The sequence below is a fragment of the Lepisosteus platostomus genome, chromosome 3 (genome assembly GCF_059453375.1).
Source record: "Lepisosteus platostomus isolate fLepPlt1 chromosome 3, fLepPlt1.hap1, whole genome shotgun sequence".
Lineage (NCBI taxonomy): Eukaryota > Metazoa > Chordata > Actinopteri > Semionotiformes > Lepisosteidae > Lepisosteus > Lepisosteus platostomus.
Window position 1 is genome coordinate 41,869,045 of NC_142613.1, and position 23,641 is coordinate 41,892,685.

Consider the following 23,641-nt stretch of genomic DNA (forward strand, 5'->3'; position numbering starts at 1 on the left):
TCAAAAATAGCGCACTATAGGAAAGGTCTGAATACTTGTGCTCTGTTCTGGTTCAAAAGCCATTTTCAGGCACCACACTATAACAAATCAGCCTCACCATGACATTGCTAAGGAAACGGATGTGCTTTGAGGTATCTTTATTTTAGATTTAGCCATTAGACGTTATAGGTTGGGTAATACTCCATTTTCAAGGTTTCAATAAAGGTAGTTCAGATAACAACACATAAAACAAACCTATTTTACCTAGGTCTCTTGAAATAGAGCTTTTTCATTGAAACTTGGATAAACAGGGGTCTACTACATGATGCATTTCCAACACAATATGTATCAATTAAATGTTATTTGTTTCAAATTTATATTTGCACGTAATGGAATGTGTCTCAATGACATTGTGTATTGAACTTTACAAATAATTTAAACCTGGATTACAGCCCATCTCACTCTTATAATCTCTGAACCCAATGAAACAAAATGTAGATCCAGTTACCAAGCAATCAACTGCATATTATTTTGGAAACTGTTTTTCATAACAATATTTAACTAATTTAATGATATATTCCATAGTGTGATTGAAAAATACAGGAGGCTTAAATATATAAAATAATTTGTTTATGTTGATTAGGCAAGAGATGGTAGCTCTGAAGAAATCAAAAATATATTTGTTTTGATGAAGTGATTTTCAAAACAGCATTTCCAATCAAAAATTTGGAAATCAAATTTTCAATTCATTATTTTTATAGTTGGAAGTCTGATATTTTCTAGGTTACCAGGCACAGTTTCAGCAGAGTGACAATGCAAGACATCAAACTTACTTTTTATTGATGTCTTATACTGATAACTTTTAAAAACAAGAAAAATGATAGCAATTGAAAGCAATTGGTTGAGTCCAGGTGGAGACACTTCTCATATCTGTTCTTTCTGTTTACCACTGACCCCTTGGGTATACATTCTTTCCTCTCCTAAAATGCTAGAGCAACTATAACAGAAAATTACCAGATAAATAACACCTAAAGTATTGCAAAGTGCTTCAAGTGTACTTCTCCACAAAAGAAAAACTGTGAAGAACTCTAGAGTGTTTCATACCTTGCTTCTGGAAGCAAAATGGAGTATTCGTGTGGAGAGGTGGTTTCTGGAAAGCTGGACAGAATAGCCAGACGATGCTGAAGAAGCTCAGATCCATGGTAGGTGAACAAGATGTCCAATGCCTGAACATTACTCTCCTGAAACAATATAGGAATTGATACTGTAGTGTAACACGTATCATTGTTTCTTCAAAAATATACAGTACTAAAAGACAACATATGATCTGTAATAATAATAAAAACTTACATTTATATAGTGCTTTACATCCTAAAGAGTCTGAAAGTGCTTTATTATCCAAAAAACATCTAAAAGTCCTTAATAAATTGCCCACCTCTGAACTGCAGCAATACCTGAATGATGCACTGCAGCCATTTAGTGCCAGCACTCCTATCCTAGAACTAACCATGCTCAGACTTGCTCAGTGTCTGAGATATGAAACAATCAGGCTACAAATGTTGCCTGCGGAATGTTGATGCCAGTTTGAATATTATAAGGGTTTTTCTTCAAAGTAAATATGGTCTATAAAGTTGTGTCATTTCTATAACTCCCCAAAAATCCCTTTAAAAACCCACAACACATTATGTATAAGAACAACTAAGGACTTTTCTCCTTTTTTAAATGTTTAATATCTTATTTCATATATAAGCTAAAGGATATCTACAAGACAAATGTCTGTACATAGAAAGCTCTATGCATGCAAACTGTGTGGAGCAAAATTATTCAAAGAAACACTTCTCAGCATGTGTGTTCACAAAAGGAAATATTATCAGCTCTTACAAGAATGTAACTTTATTTAAAAAATGTCAATTTTATCAATTAAACTATAAAATGGTGAATTGTCAAACACTTCCACATTTGAGAGACTTTTAGATAAGCTTTTACCCTGGCATAAGTTCTTGCTGACAGCACAATGTTCTGATTTCTGAATTTCTTGAAGAACTCTGCATCATATCTCTGCTCTGCAGCATGTGGTCCTCCAAGGATTTCCTACAAGCAAAATCAGAGTGTTTGATCACATTATATGCAGCATAATACATTATCCCTCACATTGTCCATGTGTGCCAATGTGATCAAACAGCTCTAAGCATCATTTACTTTGATTGCATTTTGAAGTTTTATTTCTATTAAATTCTACCACCTGATCTACAGTATGCAATACAGATTTTATGAAGGTAGCTGACTTGAAGTTAACCTAAAGATTTAAAACATAATTTAACTAAAACTTACTTAAAACTCATTCATATCACTTTATTCAATGCACACAAATTATTCAGTAGTTAACAATCAGTAGCACATCCAGTAAAAAATAAGAAATGCTATTTAATCAACGGTATTGATCATATAATTCGGATACTCCAACCAACATTTACAATTACATTTATATTATAAATTACATTATACTAATAGGACATGAGGACATAGTCATCATGTCATTAAAATCCTGAAGTATGAAGCTCCTAAGCATGACTCAAAAATGCAAGCATTTGTACATAGAATAAAAATGAAATTGTTGAAAATATTGAAAGACAGTAAATAAAATTGAGTTTATATATGCACAAGCAGTGACAGCAATTATTTTATTACTGACCTCATAAGTTGCTAAACGGTCAAGATAACACAATAGTTTCAATCTGCTTCTGCACAGCTCTTTCTGTTCCAGTGTCATTCTGCAAGTAAAATAAAAAAAATTGTACACACTGGTATTTTGGTAATTTTACTGAAATTATGCTTAGTAAAAAGAGAATCAGCATAAAACACAGATTTTCAAACAAAAACTATTTTAAAGACAATTCAAATGTACCTTTTCCCTTGATTACTTACATATTGGATCTTGAGGATATTGTGGGTTTAAGTATGTACTAACGCTGATTTATCAAAATTCAAACTAAACTCTGATAATTCAATCTACTGTGTTCTGTTTTATTTCTGTGCATTGTATTGAAGGTATTCGAAGACCAAAATATATTTAACATTTTGGTACATTTTTAAAACAATGCACAGTGAGAATGATCACTTAAACATTGGCACTATATAGAACTGTCTGTTTTCTGATAGTAGAATATAATTTAAAATTTCAGACAAATGCTGTGTCCTTTATCATTATAAAATTAAATCTTGAAAAAATAAAATATCAAAATCAAAATCAATGGATACATTCTCAAATGCAAATAATATTGTTTGGACGTCGGAAGAAATCATGATAGCTTTTTCTAATAATACTGACAATTAAAAGGTTTGTAAAGTAAAATAGGGAGCAAAGAAAAAGATAGGGGGTGGGGGAATTTTTATTAAAATAGTCAACCATGTGTAATTGCTTCATGATATCAAATTTGTTTAGAACTGACAGTATAAAAGTACTCTGTTATGTTAGGAATATTCTGTATGAAGCTAAGCCTCTTACTTATTTTCCTGTTTCCTACATTATTCATCCAGTTTATTCAACTCAAGTAAATCTTTGAAAGAGATTTACAACAAAAATCAGTCACAGAGGCACAGCTATTTAAAACCCTCTAGAGTAGAATTGTTTAAAACAATTACATTTCATGAAAAGGTGAAATAAACTAAGTCCAGCAACATCACTAGCTGTGTATGTACATTGCACATATTGCCCTGTAACAGAATGTAAAATGGAGAATCACAAAACACTGTCAAATCATGTATTAGCTCATTATAAAAATCATGTTGACTACTGTTTCATGAAGATGTGTTTATTAGGAACAGGACAAGTTCTTTTGTTATGAATGTATTTTGATTTATACACTCCCGAGGAGAGGCAAAGATATTAAGATCCTTTGGGTATTTTAGAATTCCTCAACTACCATCTGGGAGATTAGCAATCTGCAAAGACTGCAGAAAACAAAGGCTAATAGAGCAAGGGCACCTCCATCAGCACTTCAAACATAAATGCCACAAATTTATGTTGGTGTAAAGGATTACATGTATAGACTCCTGATTAGTATATCAGAAGGAACTTAACCTGTCATGACTATCCTGATTGCCCGGGGTGTATCACATAAGATGAAAGATGCATTAAACAATTAAAATTCTCAGGCAGTTTATTTAAAAACTGAATTCCTTCCCTTTATTTCATATGATGTCAAAGCATGCAATTGACGGTGTAGAGTAAGTATAAGAATGAATTATATAAATAGTACAGGGCTTCTATGCATTCCACTGCTGAGTAGTTCTGAATGTTCAGCTTGAAAAGATGGCCATTACAGTTAAAGTCTCGTTTTAAAGAATGTCTGCTCACAGCCTACTGTATATCAGGGAAATGAGCCTTTTAAATATGATTTAATAAGCAAAGTTTTGCTACGCCTCATTTGACTTTCATTCAACTTGTTGTAAATTGACACACTGTATCAAGAGCATTTCAATTACATTTCTATCTTAGAATAATTGTTTGCTCTTTTCTCATCATTAATAGCCAAAATCATCTTAGGTCAATCCAATTTACAGGAATTTTAAAATAACAATTTAAACATCATAGAGGGTATAATTTAGGCCAGGAGCCTGTACCCATGTTGGCACTGCCAGTGCACCTGGGTATATCACCATGCAGCTCTTTGAATATTGCTGGTCTATCCACAGCCCTAGTAAGAAAACCAATTATGCAGTTGTGCAGTTGCGGCTGTATAAGCAGAAGAAGTGAAAAGAATAAATAATTATTTAAAAAGTTACATCATTTTCCTTCTTTATAAAGTAAGAGCCAAGAATATATTGCATCCTGCATGTGATACGCCTACCTAGTTTTCTGATTCAGAATAACATGGTGATTTCAAAAAGCTTAAAATATTGAAAATATGTTTAATCATGAAAACATCTCATAAAACCTGTGTTGATAAGATTTGTATGCGAGTGGCATTTTGTTGTTTTTAGCATTGAAACATGGTAAAATTAGGCCTAACAAAGCTTTAGCTACCTATAAATATCTTGTTACAAATGAATACCTATACTTTTGAACAACATTAATATACATATTTCAAATCAGGCCACGGCCAGCATAATTTTCTGCAACTAAGAGAAAAGTTATACAGTGGGTTTGTACTAAATAAGTTGTTTGTATCAATATTTAACTTTCTATTTCTGTCATACGTCCTCCCAACAAAAAACGTTTGAAAACCCCTGTGCTAGTCAAGTATTTTAGTTCTAAACAATATGAAATAGTCTATAGCATCTTGCAACAATTCATGTTATCCTTAAGAGAATCAGACACACCTGTGACATGAACAGTCCAGAATATAACACATTTCCGTAGAGTGGAGTGAAAATATTAAGTTTATTAATGAACACAAGATATGTCAGACGTCAGCAGTGGATCTACCTTCAAGAAGGTTCATACTTGGCACCCCACTGGCATTTCACCTTGAGATGTGACCCCAGGAAAACTAGTAACTCGAAAAAATATCAAAGCAGCTCCTTACTGTGTAATGTAGATGTAGAAATAATTTATCTTTTTATTTTTAATATCGCATTAAAATAAGCAAATACATATATATTATGTGTCCAAAATAGAACAGAATATTAATAAATTAATTAGATATCATATGCATGAAAGTGATACAGAACCTGAACAATTGTTTTTAAAAGAATAATTGCTAGTGTGTAATTACTATACTATGTCTATTTCAAACAATCAAAAAGTTAATAAAACAGTCCTAATATACCGCTAGGCAAAAGTCTTACATATTTTGTTGTTTATTGTTTTGTATAAAACGTAGCCTGTTAGCTGTATCAATGTATACAGAGGAACAGAGAATGACGATTATAATTAATTACTCCGATTTGATTGGTAAAAGTGACATATTAGTTATGACAACACGTTATATTGTTTGTTCGGGGAGAGCTTACTCAGCTGTTGAAATTGTCTCTGAAGATTGTCAGCAATATGAATAATGAATTGTTAAATGAGAGGCACGACTCTTCCAACTTACTAAAATGTATACGTTATTATGAACATAGAAAATGCTACTGACGTTTTTCATTAGTAGTTCTTCATTTGCCAATTTATTTTAATCAATAATCAATTGACATATATTTTCATATATTTGAAATGAAACTTATATGTGATAGACATAAATCTATATATTTTCATTAAGAAGTAAACACCTAAAATACAGTAATTTCCAAAACTTCAGCTGATCACTATACATGTGATAAGGCCATTTGAACTTTAAGATCAAAAGTTAAATTGTCTTATAACTCCATATATTTGATTCATATTTTGAATTATTCTGACATGTCAGTTGTTCTTGTGTAGTTTTTAGATTGCGTAGCAAATCCTAACCAACAGTAGTTTTTTTGCTGTCTAATGTGTAATAACGCAAGGTCCCCAGTTTCTTCACCATTTCCATTCTGTCAACACAATAACAGAAATTCCAATGAAGCTGTAGAATCAAGCAACATATTCAATAACTATACATGATATCAATTAAATTTGTTTAAATTCCATTATATTGTTGCAGTTTACTAAATACAATACCAATGCTGTGCACTGATGGCAAGTGATGGCTAGACAATACAGTTTATCTAATTTCTTTGATGAAAGACTGGTGGTGGTGTAGAGGTCTTTGTACTTCTCCATCTTTGATATGAGTGCTGAACTAAACTTTGCACCGAAAACAAACAGGACGTAACACATCGTTTTTCACCCCATTGTTTACCTCATCAACCAGTCATGTATTCAGCCACAGGGATTCAAATGACAGCTTAAAGCATCCTATGATTTCCTGAAGGGGAGTAAGCCACTGGGACACCATACTGAGTTTGTTTGATGAAAAATACAAGACCTAGAATCCATTATGTAGCACATTTATGTGTTTTTGTATTCAAATTATGACCAAAGGAGAGTAAAATATAAAAAATATTGCTGCACTTAACGTGCTGCTTATGCTGCCAATGTAGACTGCAGCATTAACTACAGTATAATAGACACCAACTAAAGCAACAGACGGATGTTAGAAGCACATAAGAAAACACTTGAAAAATATTCTCAGTATAAATTAGCCTTTAGAGAATACATAGTCAATGTTGCTACACAACACATTTAAGAAACCATATAGGACTGATATAAAAATACCCTTGCCTGTGACCTCTGACCTCCCCTTCAGGTCAATATGTCAGTTTGGCTCCTCACCCCTTCTGTAATAACTAACATATGTAAAAAACAAATTTGTTATTTTTTATTATTTTTACAATCAATATTAAATCTGGACTTTGTGTTACAGTACAGTGTTTTAGTTTGTTGTAGTGTTTAAATACATCTCAAAGTCAGTGCTATCAAAAAACACAGCTAAAGATAATAGAACCCAAGTACAACAGAATGCTTGACATTGTTTGACCTGCCTGATGGAAAAATCATTTGTACTTGAGATTGTCAACACAAACAGCCTATCTCTGAAGAATTAATGGCTCATCGTTACTAAGCATCATTTACAGGTACACTTGTACACTGAATAAAGGCATTCTAAACCTGTATGAAACAAATCAAATACAAGCTCCAGCTTAGACAGCCTTATTTTCCTCAAGAGTTCTGTGTTCAGTTCAAAATGTTAAGTTTCACCCACTCGTGACAAAATTCTTAAAAACATCCTTTACTCATAACACAGGAAGTTTTGATTACCTACTATGAACATACTATTTGTTCTCTAATAATTAAAAGCAATTTTTAAATTACATAACATTTGTTTATGTTAAAGTATTTTGCTTTAGGAATGCTAATTCAGAATGTCCAGTACAAAACCACTGCAGAGTAAGAACTTTATTTAATCTATTCTATTTATGTCAAAGCTATCAGATATGAACTAATTTAAGTCCACTTTCAAAAAATATAAGTGATATTACATTTTAGGTTATTTAATTACTACTCCATCCCCAAAAAAGGAAAGAAGGATGTTTTTCAGGATGTTAGTTATGGTGCATTTTAACCTGTTTTTCCTATTCTTTTTAAACTATAAACAGTGATTTACACATTGTTTAATTCAACACTGCAAACAAAAATAAACATTTCAGCTGCTGCAACATCTGTCAAACCTGGATTGTGGAAAATTAAGCCTTTGATATGTATTTGATTGATGATTACTAAACAGGTTTCTTCTATTATCTTTACATCAGTTATGCAGGGATATCTAACTGTAATTATTATATAACTTATCAATCTCATTATCTTGCCAAAGAATGCACAGGAATGTCAATTTTAAGACAAGTTCCTCTTTCTCTTGGAAAAGCAAATTATGAAAATGTCCATATATCTTACATTTTAGTTTTCAATAAATGAATTACATAGGGCTATGCTGAGGTCAGAAACAGAGAGGAAAATTGCTCTAATCCTCAGCAATCCTTACAGACTATGTTGAAGGTACAATACACTGCACCAAATGTTAGAATAGAATCCTGATAAAAACACAAACTACAAAAACAACATTGATGATGAAGATTCAACCTGATGTTTTTTTTTAATCAAAACACCATGCCCACATGCATGTCTATATATCATGAAATGCCAATCAAAGGACATGTTAATGCCTAGTATGAAATGGAACAACGCTTGTGTGGGTGCACAGTACTGGAAACTTATCAATGCTTTTGAAATGCTCTCAGTAGACATTGTGATGTGGAAAAGAAATGCTATCAATCATTTTTCATTCTCTTCATTGAACTTACCTGCGCTGTGAAAATGTATGCTTTCAAGAATGCCTAATGTGGAAAGAGGTAGGGAAGGTAAATCTGTCTGGGAAACCCGTCTAAGATACCATTAAATATGAATACTGAATAGGACATCTAAAAAGACAGAAACTATATTAAAATATGAAAGAACTGCACTCTTGCATGATATACACGAGTTCCTATCTCATAATACTTAGAAGATAAAACACATTTTGATACAAATCATGAAAATGTAAATCTGATTTTATGGGCTTACTAAATTTTATTTAATTGTAACAATGTTGTCAACATGAAGCTGAAAAGATTCAGTTTATGTTAAGATGTCCATTTCACATTCTGACATTCTGAATAGCTCACTTGTTCCAGTGTGCTGCAATACGCTATCACAATTGCCTATTGCAACACAGTTTTCGCACTAGCATTGAAATAATATACTGCATCCATGTGTAATATCACAGAACTATAAACTGTTAAATATATTTCAAAATAATAAGCTACCACAAGAAATGCTGTTTTCCTTTTGACACTTCCTCTGGTTTTTTGTGCAGTATCAACAGATACTGTATACAGCATCTCTCTAAGGGTTAATTTTGCAGCATTCTCAGCCCAAATGCCCAAGAGGCTAATTCTTCTTAGGTGTAGGCAGTCTGCTCCATCTTCCATGTTCATTGGATCATATATTTTAAGTATTTTTTTTTAAATTAAATTTACTCTCAAGAGATCCTCTTAATTAAGTCTATCAACCACCTGTTTGTGTGGTATGTTGCCCAACTTTTTCTCTCATTTTCTCTCATACGCATGCCATGTGTTTTGTTCTTCAGTCCTTCTGGTGTTACTTGATTTGTCCCAATGATTGATCTAACATAGTAAATTAGTAGATTTAAGAATGTACTAGATTCTTATGGTTCTGAAATGACCTGTTTATTCCTGTGTCACATCACTGGCTGATTGTGATTCATACTCTTGCCCAAATTCTGCATACATTCTTATCCAAGGCCCAGAAAAAGACAGACTTGATGAATGAAGTAGCCTCCGAATTAGTAAAAACAAGGTGGTTATAATAAGCAAAAAGGACCAAGGCTTTTGATGAAGTAACTCAGTTTAGACCAAAAGCTTCCAATATAAAATAAAGTGTCTTAACTTATATGTTTCCACGTATTGAACACCTGTTAATTATTAATTACTCTAATAGGTTCATTTTTACTTTTTCCTGTTTTAATAAAACGGCACAAAATTACACCACTTTCTTTCAGAATTAAAAATTCACGTTCTCAACATACTGTAAAGAAAATATTCTTATATTGTATGTTTTACTGTTGCTATTGGAGACATTTTTCTTGGGTCCATCAGGAGTCCGTCTCAAGTTAAGAGAGGTTTTTATTTCATTCGCATTGGAGAAAGATATTTGGTGTATTTTTCTCAAAGTGATTGAACTAGAACAGTCCTTATATATCTTTCTGTTATCTATCACACTTCCCCGTGCTCATCAGATGTCCAGCATTCCAAAATCACATTAATTTTCCTCTTCTCTTTTTGCCAAATATAACTTATTTTAATACAATCGGTTACTTATTTTCATAGCACGCGTTCCTATATAACACTGTATAGAATTACATAGAAGCCCTTGTGTCCAGCATTCTTCCATTCCAATTCAAACCAGTTCTGAATGTCCACCTTATAAAAAAAACTGCAGTTCACAGAGACCCCCTCAATATCACTATGTTATATGCTGTGTCAGTTAACGATTAAAGCATTCTCTGTCACCTATTATCAATTTTAGTCCATATTTCAAAATTAAAAAACCCTGCTTGTTCCAAGGTTGGAGCCACACTGAAAAGAAAAGACGTAGACAGTGGCACACGACTGACAGACCACCATCGGGGTAAGGTGGACATTACCCTGGCAATCTGACCAGTAAAACAGTGACTTGTTGCACAAGAGAGAATATTTTCCCTGGTGCTAACTCTCCTTTAAGGAAGATCAGAGTTTTCAGTACATCAAGTGATGGATCACTCTGGCTGAAGGGTATACTAAAAGATAATATTTCCTCATTACCTCCTTTGATGTACAGGAGTTGTAGGCATTATGCAACTTTAAATTAAGTGGGTTTGTAATAAAAATTAACGGGGGATTCCAGATTTCTAAAGAAAGCAAACACAGCCAGAAAAACAAATAACATTAAACAATGCCACCTCATATTTTTGAAAAACAGTTTACCTCTTGAAGTCCACCGTACTGAAAAGCTCCTTTTGTTTCTGTGCTTCTCTTTCCTTCTTTATCTGCAGTTCTTCAGCAGGTGACAGAAGGTCTTCATAAGGCACATCTTCAATGTCTATGTCACCTGGCAGGATGAATCTGAATTGGGGATAAAAAAAAATGATGCTTTTAAATCCACAAGGATTTTTTAAAAATCAGATCTTGAAGCCATGTCGCAGCCACAGGTGTGACTAAGACAATATCTTTTTTACAGATTTATGGTTACCTATCTGCAAAATGCAGAGACGGCAGACAATATTTTCTGTGATAGTACTATTATCATAAAACAAGGAAGAATAATCATACAGATAATGCAATATAAAAAATCCCTCTTCTGAATCTTAGTACATTTTCATTTATGACACTGAAATGGCAGTAGGATTTTATATTGCTAACTGTTGCTGGAGTGCATAAGGGATTATACTCATCATTGATGGGTTCTAATATCTTTGATAAATTAAGATTTTTGTAGAAATACATTTTCTGCTATACACTTGGCTAAAATAAGTATTTTAAATTTAGCAAAAGGATTAGCAACCCCATTTGCAATGCTACTGCTTTACAGCTGAGATCAAGAGCAATCTTGACTTGCATGGAAAGCCAAGGTAGCACCAAACTGAAAATGCTCTCTCTAAACCTATCAAAGTTGTAATCATTTTATGAATTGAAAAATGATACAGGTAGATTTAGTTAAACTGAGACATAGCAATAGTCAAACAAGGTGTAGATCCTTATTTGGTTAAACAAGATATATTAATTCATCATGCTTAAGTTGCATAGTTAAATAATCCACTCTCTCCTTTCAATCTTCACTGTAACTTAAAATAGGTTCTATGATACAAATAAAAACGTATCAGTCGACTCAGAAAATAGTGATACTTGCAGAACAAATTACGTTCTCACTTAATTTTAGTCGCGACAGCAAACTATGCAATTAACACTTCACATTACACTACTTTATTTGGAATATGTGAGATTGTTAAAAAGAACGTTGTGATCATAAAATGTATGAAAGGTACACATTTGGATAAACTAGTCCACATTATGAAGGGAATAAGGTAATACAGAGTAATAAAATATAATTACATATACATTATGTAATAAATAAAAACTGACTGAATAAGTAATATAAATATAAAATTATTAAATATATTAATGAGTGTAACTATAGATAGATAATTATACTATAGATTGTTTTCAGTATTTTCCACCTATTCAACAAGATGTACACCTTTTTTATTATAAAGACTTCACTTGTAAATAATAGTTAACTTTTGCTTTCCCTGGAATTCAGTATCAATTCAAATATTTTTGTATAATAAATTCTGTTTATAAACCGTATGTAAAAGACCAAATTATATATACATATGGTGCAGTCCATAAGTATTTGGACAGTGACACGTTTTGCTGTTTTGGCTCTGTACTCCAGCACATTGGCTTGGAAATAAAACAATGACTATGAGGTTAAAGTGCAGAATGTCAGCTTTAATACGAGGGTATTTATGGATATATTGGGTTAACCATATAGGATTCACAGCCCTTTTTATACATAGTTCCCCCATTTCAAAGGACCAAAAGTAACTGGGCACATTAACACTATCTTAAATAAAATTTGGCATGTTTGCAAATCCTTTGCAATTGATGACTGCCTGAAGTCAACGACCCATAGACATCACCAGATGTTGGGTATCTTTCCTGGTGATGCTCTGTAATTCAGCCATTTTCAGTTCCTGCTTGTTTCGGGGGCTTTTTGCTTTCAGTCTTCAGTAAGTGAAATGCATGCTCAATGGGATTCAGGTCAGTTGATTGACTTGGTCAGTCCAAGACATTCCACTTTTTTGTCCTGACAAACTCCATAGTTGCTTTAGAACTATGTTTGGAGTCATTGCCCTGCTGCAAGGTGAAGCGCCGTCCAATGAGTTTTAAAACATTCTGTTGGATCTGAGCAGATAAGCTTCTGTACACTTCAGAATTAATCCTGCTGCTGCCGTCTTCAGTCACATCATCAATAAAGACAAGTGAGCCAGTTACCCTGGCAGCCATACATGCGCAAGCCATGACACTACCTTCACCATGTTTCACAGATGAGGTGGTATCCTTTGGATCATGAGCAGTTCAATTTTTTCTCAGAACCTTTCTCTTTCCATCACTCTGGTACAGGTTAATCTTTGTCTCATCATAAGGCTTTGTTCCAGAACTCTAGAGGCTTTTTATGTACTTTTCAGGAAACCGTAACCTGGCCTTTATTACCAGTGGTTTGCATCTTGTGGTGAACCCTCTGAGATTATGCTGGTGTATTCTTCTCTTTACGGTAGTCTTTGACACATCTATGCCTACATCCTGGAGAGTGTTCCTGATCTGTGCAACAGTCAAAAAAGGGTTTTTCTTCACGATTGAAAGTATTCTTCGGTCATCTACTACTGTGGTCTTCTGTGGTCTACCAGGTTGTTTGCTATTGCTAAGTTCACCAGTGCGTTCTTGCTTCTTAACAATGTACCAAACAGCTGATTTTGACATACCTAATATTTTGGCTATGTCTCTGATTGATTTATTCTGCCTCATTATGGCCCGCTTTAATGGCATTAACACTTCTTTGGACCTCATATTGAGAAACAACAGTAACAGACTCCAGATGTAAATGCCACATCTAGAATCAATTCTAGATCTTTTCTTAGATCTCTTGTGCATGAACTAAAGATGCAACAACACACAGCTGGCAAAGACACAACTAAGCAGTCAATTGTCCAATTACTTCTGGGGGGACTATGTATAAAAAGGGCTGTGATTCCTATATGGTTCACCCAGTATAGACGTAAATTCCCTCGAATTAAAGCTGACATTCTGCGCTTTATCCTCTTTGTCATTGTTTCATTTCAAATCCAATGTGCTGGGGTATAGAGCCAAAACAACAAAAATTGTGTCACTGTCCAAATACTTAGGGACTGCACTGTATTTGATTATAATACACTGTATATAATACATAACAGACCTTAGTTTAGCAGTATTCCAAAAGTAGGCTACACATAAATTTTGAATATACTTAGAATCTCCAAAACTATTTCTATAAAAATAAATAAGCTTAATAATACAGTGAATGTTCTAGCCGTCTCGACAAAAATGCAAATATATAAATATAACTGAAAGACAGAACTCATAATAAGACTGCTGATTTGTTTTCCATATTTAAAACTAATACTTTTGTACAGATATACAACTTTAACTACATGTACATAAAATACAGAAGATGTAATTTATAAAATATAAATATAATATAAAAAATATGTAATTTCAAGATATATATTATATATATATATTATTACTATATTACTCTATTTCTTTCAATGTATAGAAGTATGATTTCACTATTTGGGGGATTGTATTTAATTTGAAACACAGGGTATGTCTGCAACTGTGCAATTCTACTTGGCCTCAGGCAAAGCAAGCTTTTACCATTAAAATGCACATTTCTGTCCATGTTATTTACAGCATCACTAGCATCACAAGTAGAAAGCTGGAGGCTTTTCTTTAATTGTGAGCTATGGGTTTAGCATCTGCTTATTCTCACATTGCATTCCTCTAGGTGTCATTGAAGTTTCTTCAGGAGCACTGCTTGCCTTTTCAGGTTTTGCTTTTAAGTAAATAACTTCTTATAGCAGGTATGAAATAAAAAAAAATGTAAAGTTAATTAAAACCTTAAGTAAAATGATATGCAATTCATTCCAAATGCTTTTAATCTTTCATAAACTTTAAGTGAAGGAATTTAAGGGAAAAAACATCTCAAAATCTAAACAAACAAAAACTTGAATATTCTAAGACTGCTAGTATTGGATATTGCAAAAACAAATAACTGCATTGCATAATCATCGCATGTACTCATTCATAGGATTTAGGGACTTCTTAGGACAGATATTTAACCATGCAGAATTCTTCCAGGTTCATTCAGTTTGCACTCGTTAGCTCCTTACTTCAGTTGGTACTACAAATTTTCAAGTAATAGGTTTATTCCATGCTGAAAAGCGAAGAAAGAAAACGCAATGTTTCGGCTATGGAGCCTCCTTCGGGTGTGTTACTCACGATAAATGTTCTCCTTTTTAAAAAAGAAATGACAATCTTTTACAGCATAAGCTTCACCTGCTGGTGCTAACCATACTATTTTCAAAAGTTATACCAGCACAAGCCGTTCTACCCATCAAGGATTATAACAACAGCTACAGATGAATTCAGATGACAAACTAAATCTGGTAAAAATAACTTCATAATTTACTTCTTTAAATTAAATAAATTAATTGTTGTCCAGCACTTTATAAGATAAGAAGTCTTGGGATTTCTAAATATACATTTTGCTTTTGGTATCTCAAACTACAGGAAATCTAGAGAGCAAATAGACCTGAGAGAAGATAGATTTGGTGGCCTGGGATTACAGTTCCAGCTGTTTTGGCTAAAGTTAAAAAATCAGCCTTCATGATGTATGTGTATTTATAAAACACGTTTAAGGATAGATTTATACCACCTTCTTGTTATTTTTTCCTTCTTGTTATACATTTGTGTGTGTTCTTAATCTCTCTATTTAGACTGTTATCACCACATGCTGAAAGTGAGGAAAAGGTGAATAATAATATAACAAGGATATAAAGGCTTTAGGGCTCAAAGTCACACGATTGGGCATTACATTCACAGTTGCATCTCCTTATCATAATCAGCTTTCCAGAAGGTATTTTTAGTTTTAATTAATGGAAAATAACATAAAAACAGACGGGAGAGTCACGTAGAGCCTATATCACAGTATCATAGCAAAAAATGAATTAATAAATTAGGACATAAAAGAAATGTTAACCAATTTCAATGTTCTTAACCACTCATATGTCAACAGACATTCAAAAATCTTATTATTCATAAAAAGTTTTAAAAAGCCTGTGATGGAGCTTTCTAAAAATGTTCAATTTCTCTTTACAAACCTTCCACCATCGTCTCCATTTCCTATAGCTATCAGAGCCTCCAGGTCTGTGCCTTTCAGTCCATACTGAAGTAACTCCTTGGCTGCATCCACGTTCTCTGGTACTCGCTCCACACATTCGTGTAGTACCCAGGAGCGCTTCTTAATTTTGCTCTAAAAAATACATTGGTCTTTTGTTAAAATGCAATTTTGGACAAAGATTAAAAGATGGCTCAAATATTTCCTGTATAAATATAGTTGCTTTTCTTTATTCAAAATCGTCAACAAAGTCAACGTTCAATAAGGAATTCATTCCAAACTATGTTTTTTACATTGTTCTGTGAGTGGTCAAGATTATCAATGAAACATTAAGTGCAGTATTCATCCAGATGCAATATTTTTAAAAACAAAGTGCATACAACCAAAATTCGTGGTTTGTTATATTGATTCATTTTGCCCAATAGCTCATTTTGACCCATTAAAGATATTTTTTGAAACTACTATATATATATATGCTGAACAGTATTAATAATGCAGCAAATGAAATTTTATGGTACTTTCAGAATCCAAAAAAGTCAATTGTCATTGACAGAGACATATCTGCTCAGGAGCGGTAAGAGATACACCATGCCTTCTTTCACACTCAGAGAAAAAGCAATATATACTGTTATATGGAAGGTGTTGTCACTAATTAGCATCTAGAAGTACTAATCACTAAAAGCTATTATCTGTGCAATGATAAAGTGTCACTGATTAAATTACAAAATATATTTTAAATTTAAAAGCAACTAAATCTGAAATCAGAATCTTAACAGATATATCCACAAACCTTTACTACAATATTTTTTTCTAAAAGCAGGTCACTATAATAAATCCTTTCCCGTACATACCAGATAATCCTGAATAGATGCAATGCTCACAGTTGATTTCCTCCACTGCCTCTGGTATACAAGGTCTGAGTCCAAGCCATAGGCCTGTGCTAGAGACAGAGCTTCTCCATATTCTTCATTGTCAATCTAAATAGTAAGAAGTAGCAGATTAGCATAACCTTGCAAACACTCAAAACACTGGTTTGAATTTAGCTTTAAATATGCAAGACTGAATTCAAAAGCTATGTAAAATTCTCCACTGCTTGTCTGGTTTAATCATATTTGGATGCACAGAAATACTGCAATAGCTAGTTAGGAAAGAGTGTATACAGCAGTAAAAGTAACACCATCAGAAAAATAATGTATATGACAGTTATGTGACAATTACTGCCTAAGTAAGCAAATTGGTAAAAATTATCTGATGCTGCAATCATAAAATAAAAGATGACAAATAATAAAAGTGCTAAACATAACATTCAATAGCCTTCAATTTGTAAACGATAATGACATAATGTTATAAATATCATTTAACACAATAAAATTATGTAATGTCATTAGGAAAACCATCCGGAAAACAATCACACACAGAAATTGTTTATGAATTTACACAAAAATATTATTCTGTGACAACCCTATAATATGCACAATATTTCTGAAAGGTGTAAAATGCTTGTACATATATACTGTTACAGCCGCCACCTAAGAACGTGCAAATCTCCTGAAACAGCTACTGTATGTACCTACTATAACACATTTGTTTTTGTTTATCATGGGAAACACTTAGAACACCGCTGACAGGTGATTAACACCTTACTTTGAAGAACAGCACTGATTAAATAGTCCTTTAGAGAAAAGTGATTCATATGACAAGACAGAAAGCAGATACACATAAATACACAATTATTTTAATTAAACTTGTAATGCTGGTTTGATGGCAAAGTCAGAATAAACTGACAACTAACACTTCAATCAATAAACGTCTACACAACCAATAGTTTTTATCCCTCGAGCTCTTTCTGGTGTCTGAATAAAAACCTAAAATAGACTTTTGTTCTTGGTTTTGATAAAAATATTTAAATAAAAATTAGTAGCATTATTTTTATAGCACAGAAAGTAAAGCATGCTTGTTTTATATTTTATATTTAGCATGTTTTAGATTTTTAATTTAATAAACTTAAAACCGACAACAGTTGTACAGAACTAACTTTATAGTAAGTGTACAATTTTGGAACGTTAAGTCCAAGATGAAAAAGTCCTCTCCTTCTTATACACACCTTTACTCCTTCCATTGAAAAAAAGCTCATTCACAATTCTGTGCTCACGGTAAATCCAATCATTTACCCTTCTTCAAAAGTGAAACACGTGGTCATCATTAACCTTAGGACAAGCAGGGTCAATTGCCTTACGATTCAGAGCTTGATCTTTCTTGGTGGTCCACAGACTTACATACAGTACAGTAAAGCAGTCTTGTGAAAATAAATTCTTACTTTAAACTAAATTATGTGTTTTCTATCAACCTTCTCTAGATGATGTTCAATTTTCTTCACTACAGAGGTTGGGCAACTACCGTTATTGAGTATAACTTGTAAGTTTTTAGGGATAGGTCTTAAAATGTCATTGTTACACTGAATGAAGAGTGATCCATGACAATTATTTCAATTGGAAAACAGATGTGGGCTCTTACAGGGGAAAAAACAATAGGTCAAACCTAGAAAAGCATTCCAACAATATTGCCCTTGTAGAAAAGCAATGTACTGAAATTGATATATTGATTAATTTCTTCAAGGAGTTCAAATTGGAAAAACAAACTTTGGCAGAAAATGCAACCAAGATGCATCACTATTGGCAGACATATTTTAAAGGAAAAGGGAATAATATCTATTCATTAATATAAATAAACCTGTAGGAACACAGAGATGAACACAGGCATATGATTAAAATTCCTGAAGGTAATGACTAATTATCAAATCAAAAGGAAGTAATTATCAAAAGGAAGTAAATACACCAATGAACACTTTGAGTGCAAATAAGACCTTGTAATAAAAACAATGAAAGCTAGATTCTCACAGTACGTGGAATCATATATATTTATATTTATCTTATATATTGAATTAATCTTGTTCTGTAAGAGAACAAAATAATTACAGATTCTTTAATGAGAATTATTATTTCATTATTAAATGACTCTTTTTGTTAATATTAACAATCATTGTAACAGTTTGATTTAAGATGCTCAGGAATGCCTTGGAAAATATCTTTTTAATTCCTTTTAAATTAGGAAGGCCAAATATTATAAAAGCACTTAATATATTTACAGCCTACACAGTAATTAGAGGGAAAAAAATTAAGTCATGAGCCACTAGCATTAACCTAACAGTTGGGTTTACTTACCTTTCTTTGATAAAGCTCCTCTGGAGTAGTGGACCTCAGGCTCACAAGACGGTAATTTTTGGTAATGGTACGAGGCCGTTTACGTGGTGGTGCGAATCTCTCCATTTCTGTCACATAATACAGGCCCTGCTTCACATACCCAAAATACCGGGCCTTGGCAGACGATTCATCGTCTGAATCAGAATCATCTTCCCCCTCCTCTTCGTCAGTCTCTAGACGAGGCCTCTTCTGAGCTAACTTGATCTCACACTGACCAAACAGCAACAAAGATCAGGACTCAGTTCAAGATACCACTATTGTTGACATACATTAATCTACAATTCTAATTATCAAGATATTTTTTGCTGTTAATTTATCATTTTTTAGAACCGTAAATAAAGAAAACGTAATTAATTGGTAGTATCACTTCAAACTAAAGTATTAATTTACATCACCTGTATTTTCCTGTTATTTTGCTTACAAAATGTAATGATTTGTTTCACTCATAGAGGCCTGCTATTTGAAAAAAAAATGTCTCAGAACAAAGTATTCAGTATATTCAAAGTACTGACTACCAAACCACAATTTCCATCATTTAACCTCAAGATAAAAATTTTAACACAAAGAAACTTCACAATGACACTGGGGAAAAGATGGAAATTAAACCATATCCACCACTCAATGACATGAGATTCACATAAAATAATTACACCCATCAAAAAATACTACTATCTTGCAATTTAGAAAGAAGTGCCCTGGAAACCTGCCTTTAAGAATTTGCAGTATTTCCAAACAAGATTTCATTTTAATAACTATAGGATTATTTTTAAATATTAATTTACATATACTGTACTAATTATCACAAAAGAACCCAAAGAGCAGTGGATTAGATATTTCATATTTGAGAGAGCCAAAAAAAATGGCTCTCTGGACATACAAAATAAATGTTTTATTGGGCCTATCATCTTCAGTAAATAGGCACACTTTGCAAAGCATCAGGCAAATGTGCTACTATAATTAAAAATGCCAAGATGGACAATTTAACTATGCCATGAGTCTATAATTAAACAGCATGGAATTACTAAAGCTTTCTTCCCATTTCACAGGATAGTTTTTCACAGAAGTTTTCTAGGACACAATGAAAGTGGAACATATTCATAAAGATTGTACAAAAATGACACATACTGAGAAAACACCTCTATTTCTAGCATCTATGAATAATTCCCTTATGAACGTAAAATATTTGAGAACAAAAGTGATACAAAAAAAGACAGGTGTCTTTTTCTATATTTTTGTCTTCACTTGTTTGGACACAGAAAATAAACCTGAAACCTCAGAAGTGATTTAAAATTCAAGAAGTATAAGTAAGGCTTATAAAGTTTTGATATAGAATGTACTGCTACCGTTGAGCAGCCGTAGTTAAAAAAAAATATCTTTAAACAGTACTTTACTATTACTTTTTATTTTTAACAAATTCTCACAGACCCACAGCAAATGCATGTGCTTATTATACACTTCACTGAGTTTAGCATGTTAGAACTATAATAATACAGAAGAAAAATAAGCATGAGAACATTTTTTCAAACTCCAACCAAGAGCAGAACCTTCACTTTCTTATTTTAACATATTAAATGTATGTCACATCTAAGGAATATGACTTGGAGACTGAATTCACAGGAAAGCTGCAATTGTATAGTACATCTTGTTTTGTTACAGAATAGATATGATCATTAATATAATTTAAAAAATGAAGCAAGACTTCAGACCAATGGATTTACCTCCAAGCTCAGGAAGCCTCCATCGTGAGCAGCAGTAACGTGGGGTGAAGGTTCAAACCACTCGCATGACTTGCCCAAGAGGTTCTTCAGGGTTTTCACAGATGAGACAGTCAAAGAGCCAGAGCACCGTGCAAGAATAACTGCACTATCTGCCCACCAGTTCACATCAATCAGTGGGAAATAGCATTCCTTGCCTAGAAGTAAACAAAATATTTCTACAGCACTGCTTTACAAGTAGACAAAACATTAAGGGTTTCAAGCATTTTGCTTTGTTAACAAATAAATCATGTCACAAGCACTTGATTCACGGGCCAGGAACTGCTGTAATGTCTGCTGTAAGTAATGAAAGTCATTAGCACACTGATTCCCAAATTGCAAACTTTCCTCACCTGGAGGGACCTAAAGGAGAAGGAGGTGTGAAATAAGTATGTTGTATAACAGAGCAGGAGCCATGAAATAAATCACATCCCCATTTAATTGAACCACCAATACAATTTACCATGTGACTATAGGAGAACATACTGCATACTTAAACTTGCATCACTGTAAACATCCATCCCTGCTAACTATAAATCTACCAATCTGATAATTATTTCATTAAAAGAGTAGTAAGAAACATTCAAAATCATGAAAAATATTAGGCACAACAATAGATTTTGGAAATCCGTTTTCAGTCATTAATTTAGAATTGAAAATAGTTTTGTGAGCCTTGGAATCTGCATGACTCGTAAAGGGCATTCTTCCTTTCTGTTACATTTTCAGAATGCAGTTAAAAGCCCTGCATCACAAATAAATTCATCATAAAATGTAAATGTAAGCTATTCTGCACAACGAGATGCAATCTATGTTGTTCATAATCCTTTTGTGATAGGAATGGTAGCTGCCTGTGATTAACAGAGATTTCAGAACATAGGACACAGCTGATATACAAAACGTTACACATACAGTACAAACTTGTAATCCACTACACATAGACTGATTATGAGTTCATGTTAAAAAGAATGTAAGACTAACAGTTTTTGTTTTGTTTTTTTATGCAAAATGAAATGATGAATGAAATCAATATCACTGTTAAGAAAATGTAAATGAATTTTGTTGGTATAAGTGAGCATAGCATGTTTAGTAGGAATCAAATCAAATCATCTGGAAGTTCCTTTTATTTATGTTAATCTAAATCTCACCTATAATGTAGGTAAGTTCACAGACGATTTTTTGTGAAAACTTTTAAAAGCGGGGATAAGTTGAAAAAGCAAAGAAAGCATATATTAACATACAAGAAACCTAAATTTATGTTAAAGTCTACAGCTGTCCATGAGCCAGTGCCTTTCCTTGGCACCCTCTTAGATGGTCCACAGCAGAGGTCATCAAAAAAAGGAAAAAGTATTATATATTTAATGAATGTGAACACCTGCATGAAAGTCACTCATCTTTTTTATGCAGTTTGACAACATCAGGTGTCAATGGAAAACTTTCAAATTTGAACTAGTAATGATACAAAATGGCTTCCATGCAATATGTAGTATACTGCACTGCAGGTCTACCGAATGAATATTTTAAATAGCTTTAAATTAAAGGTTACTTTAAATTACTGGATCATTGATTGGTAATTGATACCAAAATATTACAGAATCTATCATACAATATCTTTCTGTAGTAGATTAGCCGTAACATTGATAATAGATATAATTTGTTTAGGTCTAAACTTATAACTACTTGCATCTGTGTCTTTATTATCATTCAAATTTGTATGTTTTTTCATGTATACTGTATATACAGTGTAGGGAATTATTTTTGCTCACATTCATTGTGTTGCCTAGCAATTCATTTGTAGAATGCTGAAAAAGTTTTAAAAATTGCAGAAGTTTAACGGTAACTGCAATAGAGAGAGAATTATATTGTACAAACGAGTACAATATACTTACAGAAAAACCAACAAGCTGAGTATTTCTGTAAGTAAGCTGTGTCCACTTCCGTTTTATGTTTAATATTTACATGTTGGTCTTACACTTAAAAGGTCAAATTTACAACCTAACAACATAAAAAAAACAGTCAAAACTGTCCCAGAAATTAAAAGGACTACGTTATCCACAAAAGCTGAAAAAAAATAGTCAGCTAGGTTGTGGCATTAAACTGCCCTAACAGCTCTAATCAATATGTGATTTATCCTGACTCAATACTTCATCAACTGTAGACAGTACAGTTTTGATTTTGCACAAATCCCATGCAAAAAAACATTCATTTTGCAGTACACACATTTTTGTTGCTTCCTATTTTTTTTTATCATTTTGCCAAAGAAAACTCTTTACACACCAGTGGGTGCAAGTCAGTTTACACTGTGTATTACAGCTGTAAATCTCTTATTTTCCTCACTGAAAGAAAAGTAAATACCTTTTATTTTCTTTCTTTTCTCAAGTGAATTTTTCCACTCTGGGTTGATCTCATCAAATCCAGGCTGGAGGAGGAAAAAATACAATTGTAAACTTTTTGCTTATGCTCTTCCCAAGGGGCCCAACTACACAGCAGTAACCCTGAGTCAACAAAGATGTATTATATACAATGTGCTTGTCCAATCAGATTAGGTATGAATCATGGAAATGTTGCAGAAAAACAACCGTCAAAATGATGGTTTATTATTTTTAAACTCATATAACTTATTACTTTTGACTAAGCCACAATGTCAAGATTCA

The 23,641-nt window shown here is 32.9% G+C and overlaps 1 protein-coding gene across 2 annotated transcripts in view; it reads right to left on the bottom strand.

The window, feature by feature from the left end:
* The window catches only part of nbas (NBAS subunit of NRZ tethering complex), a 277,731-nt gene that overhangs the window by 227,819 nt on the left and 26,271 nt on the right, over positions 1–23,641 (bottom strand). For both annotated transcript variants that reach the window (XM_088625619.1, XM_088625618.1), the window contains exons 13-21: positions 23,343–23,406; positions 20,955–21,148; positions 19,198–19,446; positions 16,828–16,953; positions 15,960–16,111; positions 10,966–11,103; positions 2,672–2,750; positions 1,966–2,070; positions 1,084–1,220 (exon numbers count right to left, since the gene is read on the bottom strand). In XM_088625619.1, coding sequence (XP_088481745.1) covers positions 1,084–1,220; positions 1,966–2,070; positions 2,672–2,750; positions 10,966–11,103; positions 15,960–16,111; positions 16,828–16,953; positions 19,198–19,446; positions 20,955–21,148; positions 23,343–23,406 — 1,244 coding nt within the window. The remainder of the gene's footprint in view (positions 1–1,083; positions 1,221–1,965; positions 2,071–2,671; positions 2,751–10,965; positions 11,104–15,959; positions 16,112–16,827; positions 16,954–19,197; positions 19,447–20,954; positions 21,149–23,342; positions 23,407–23,641) is intronic.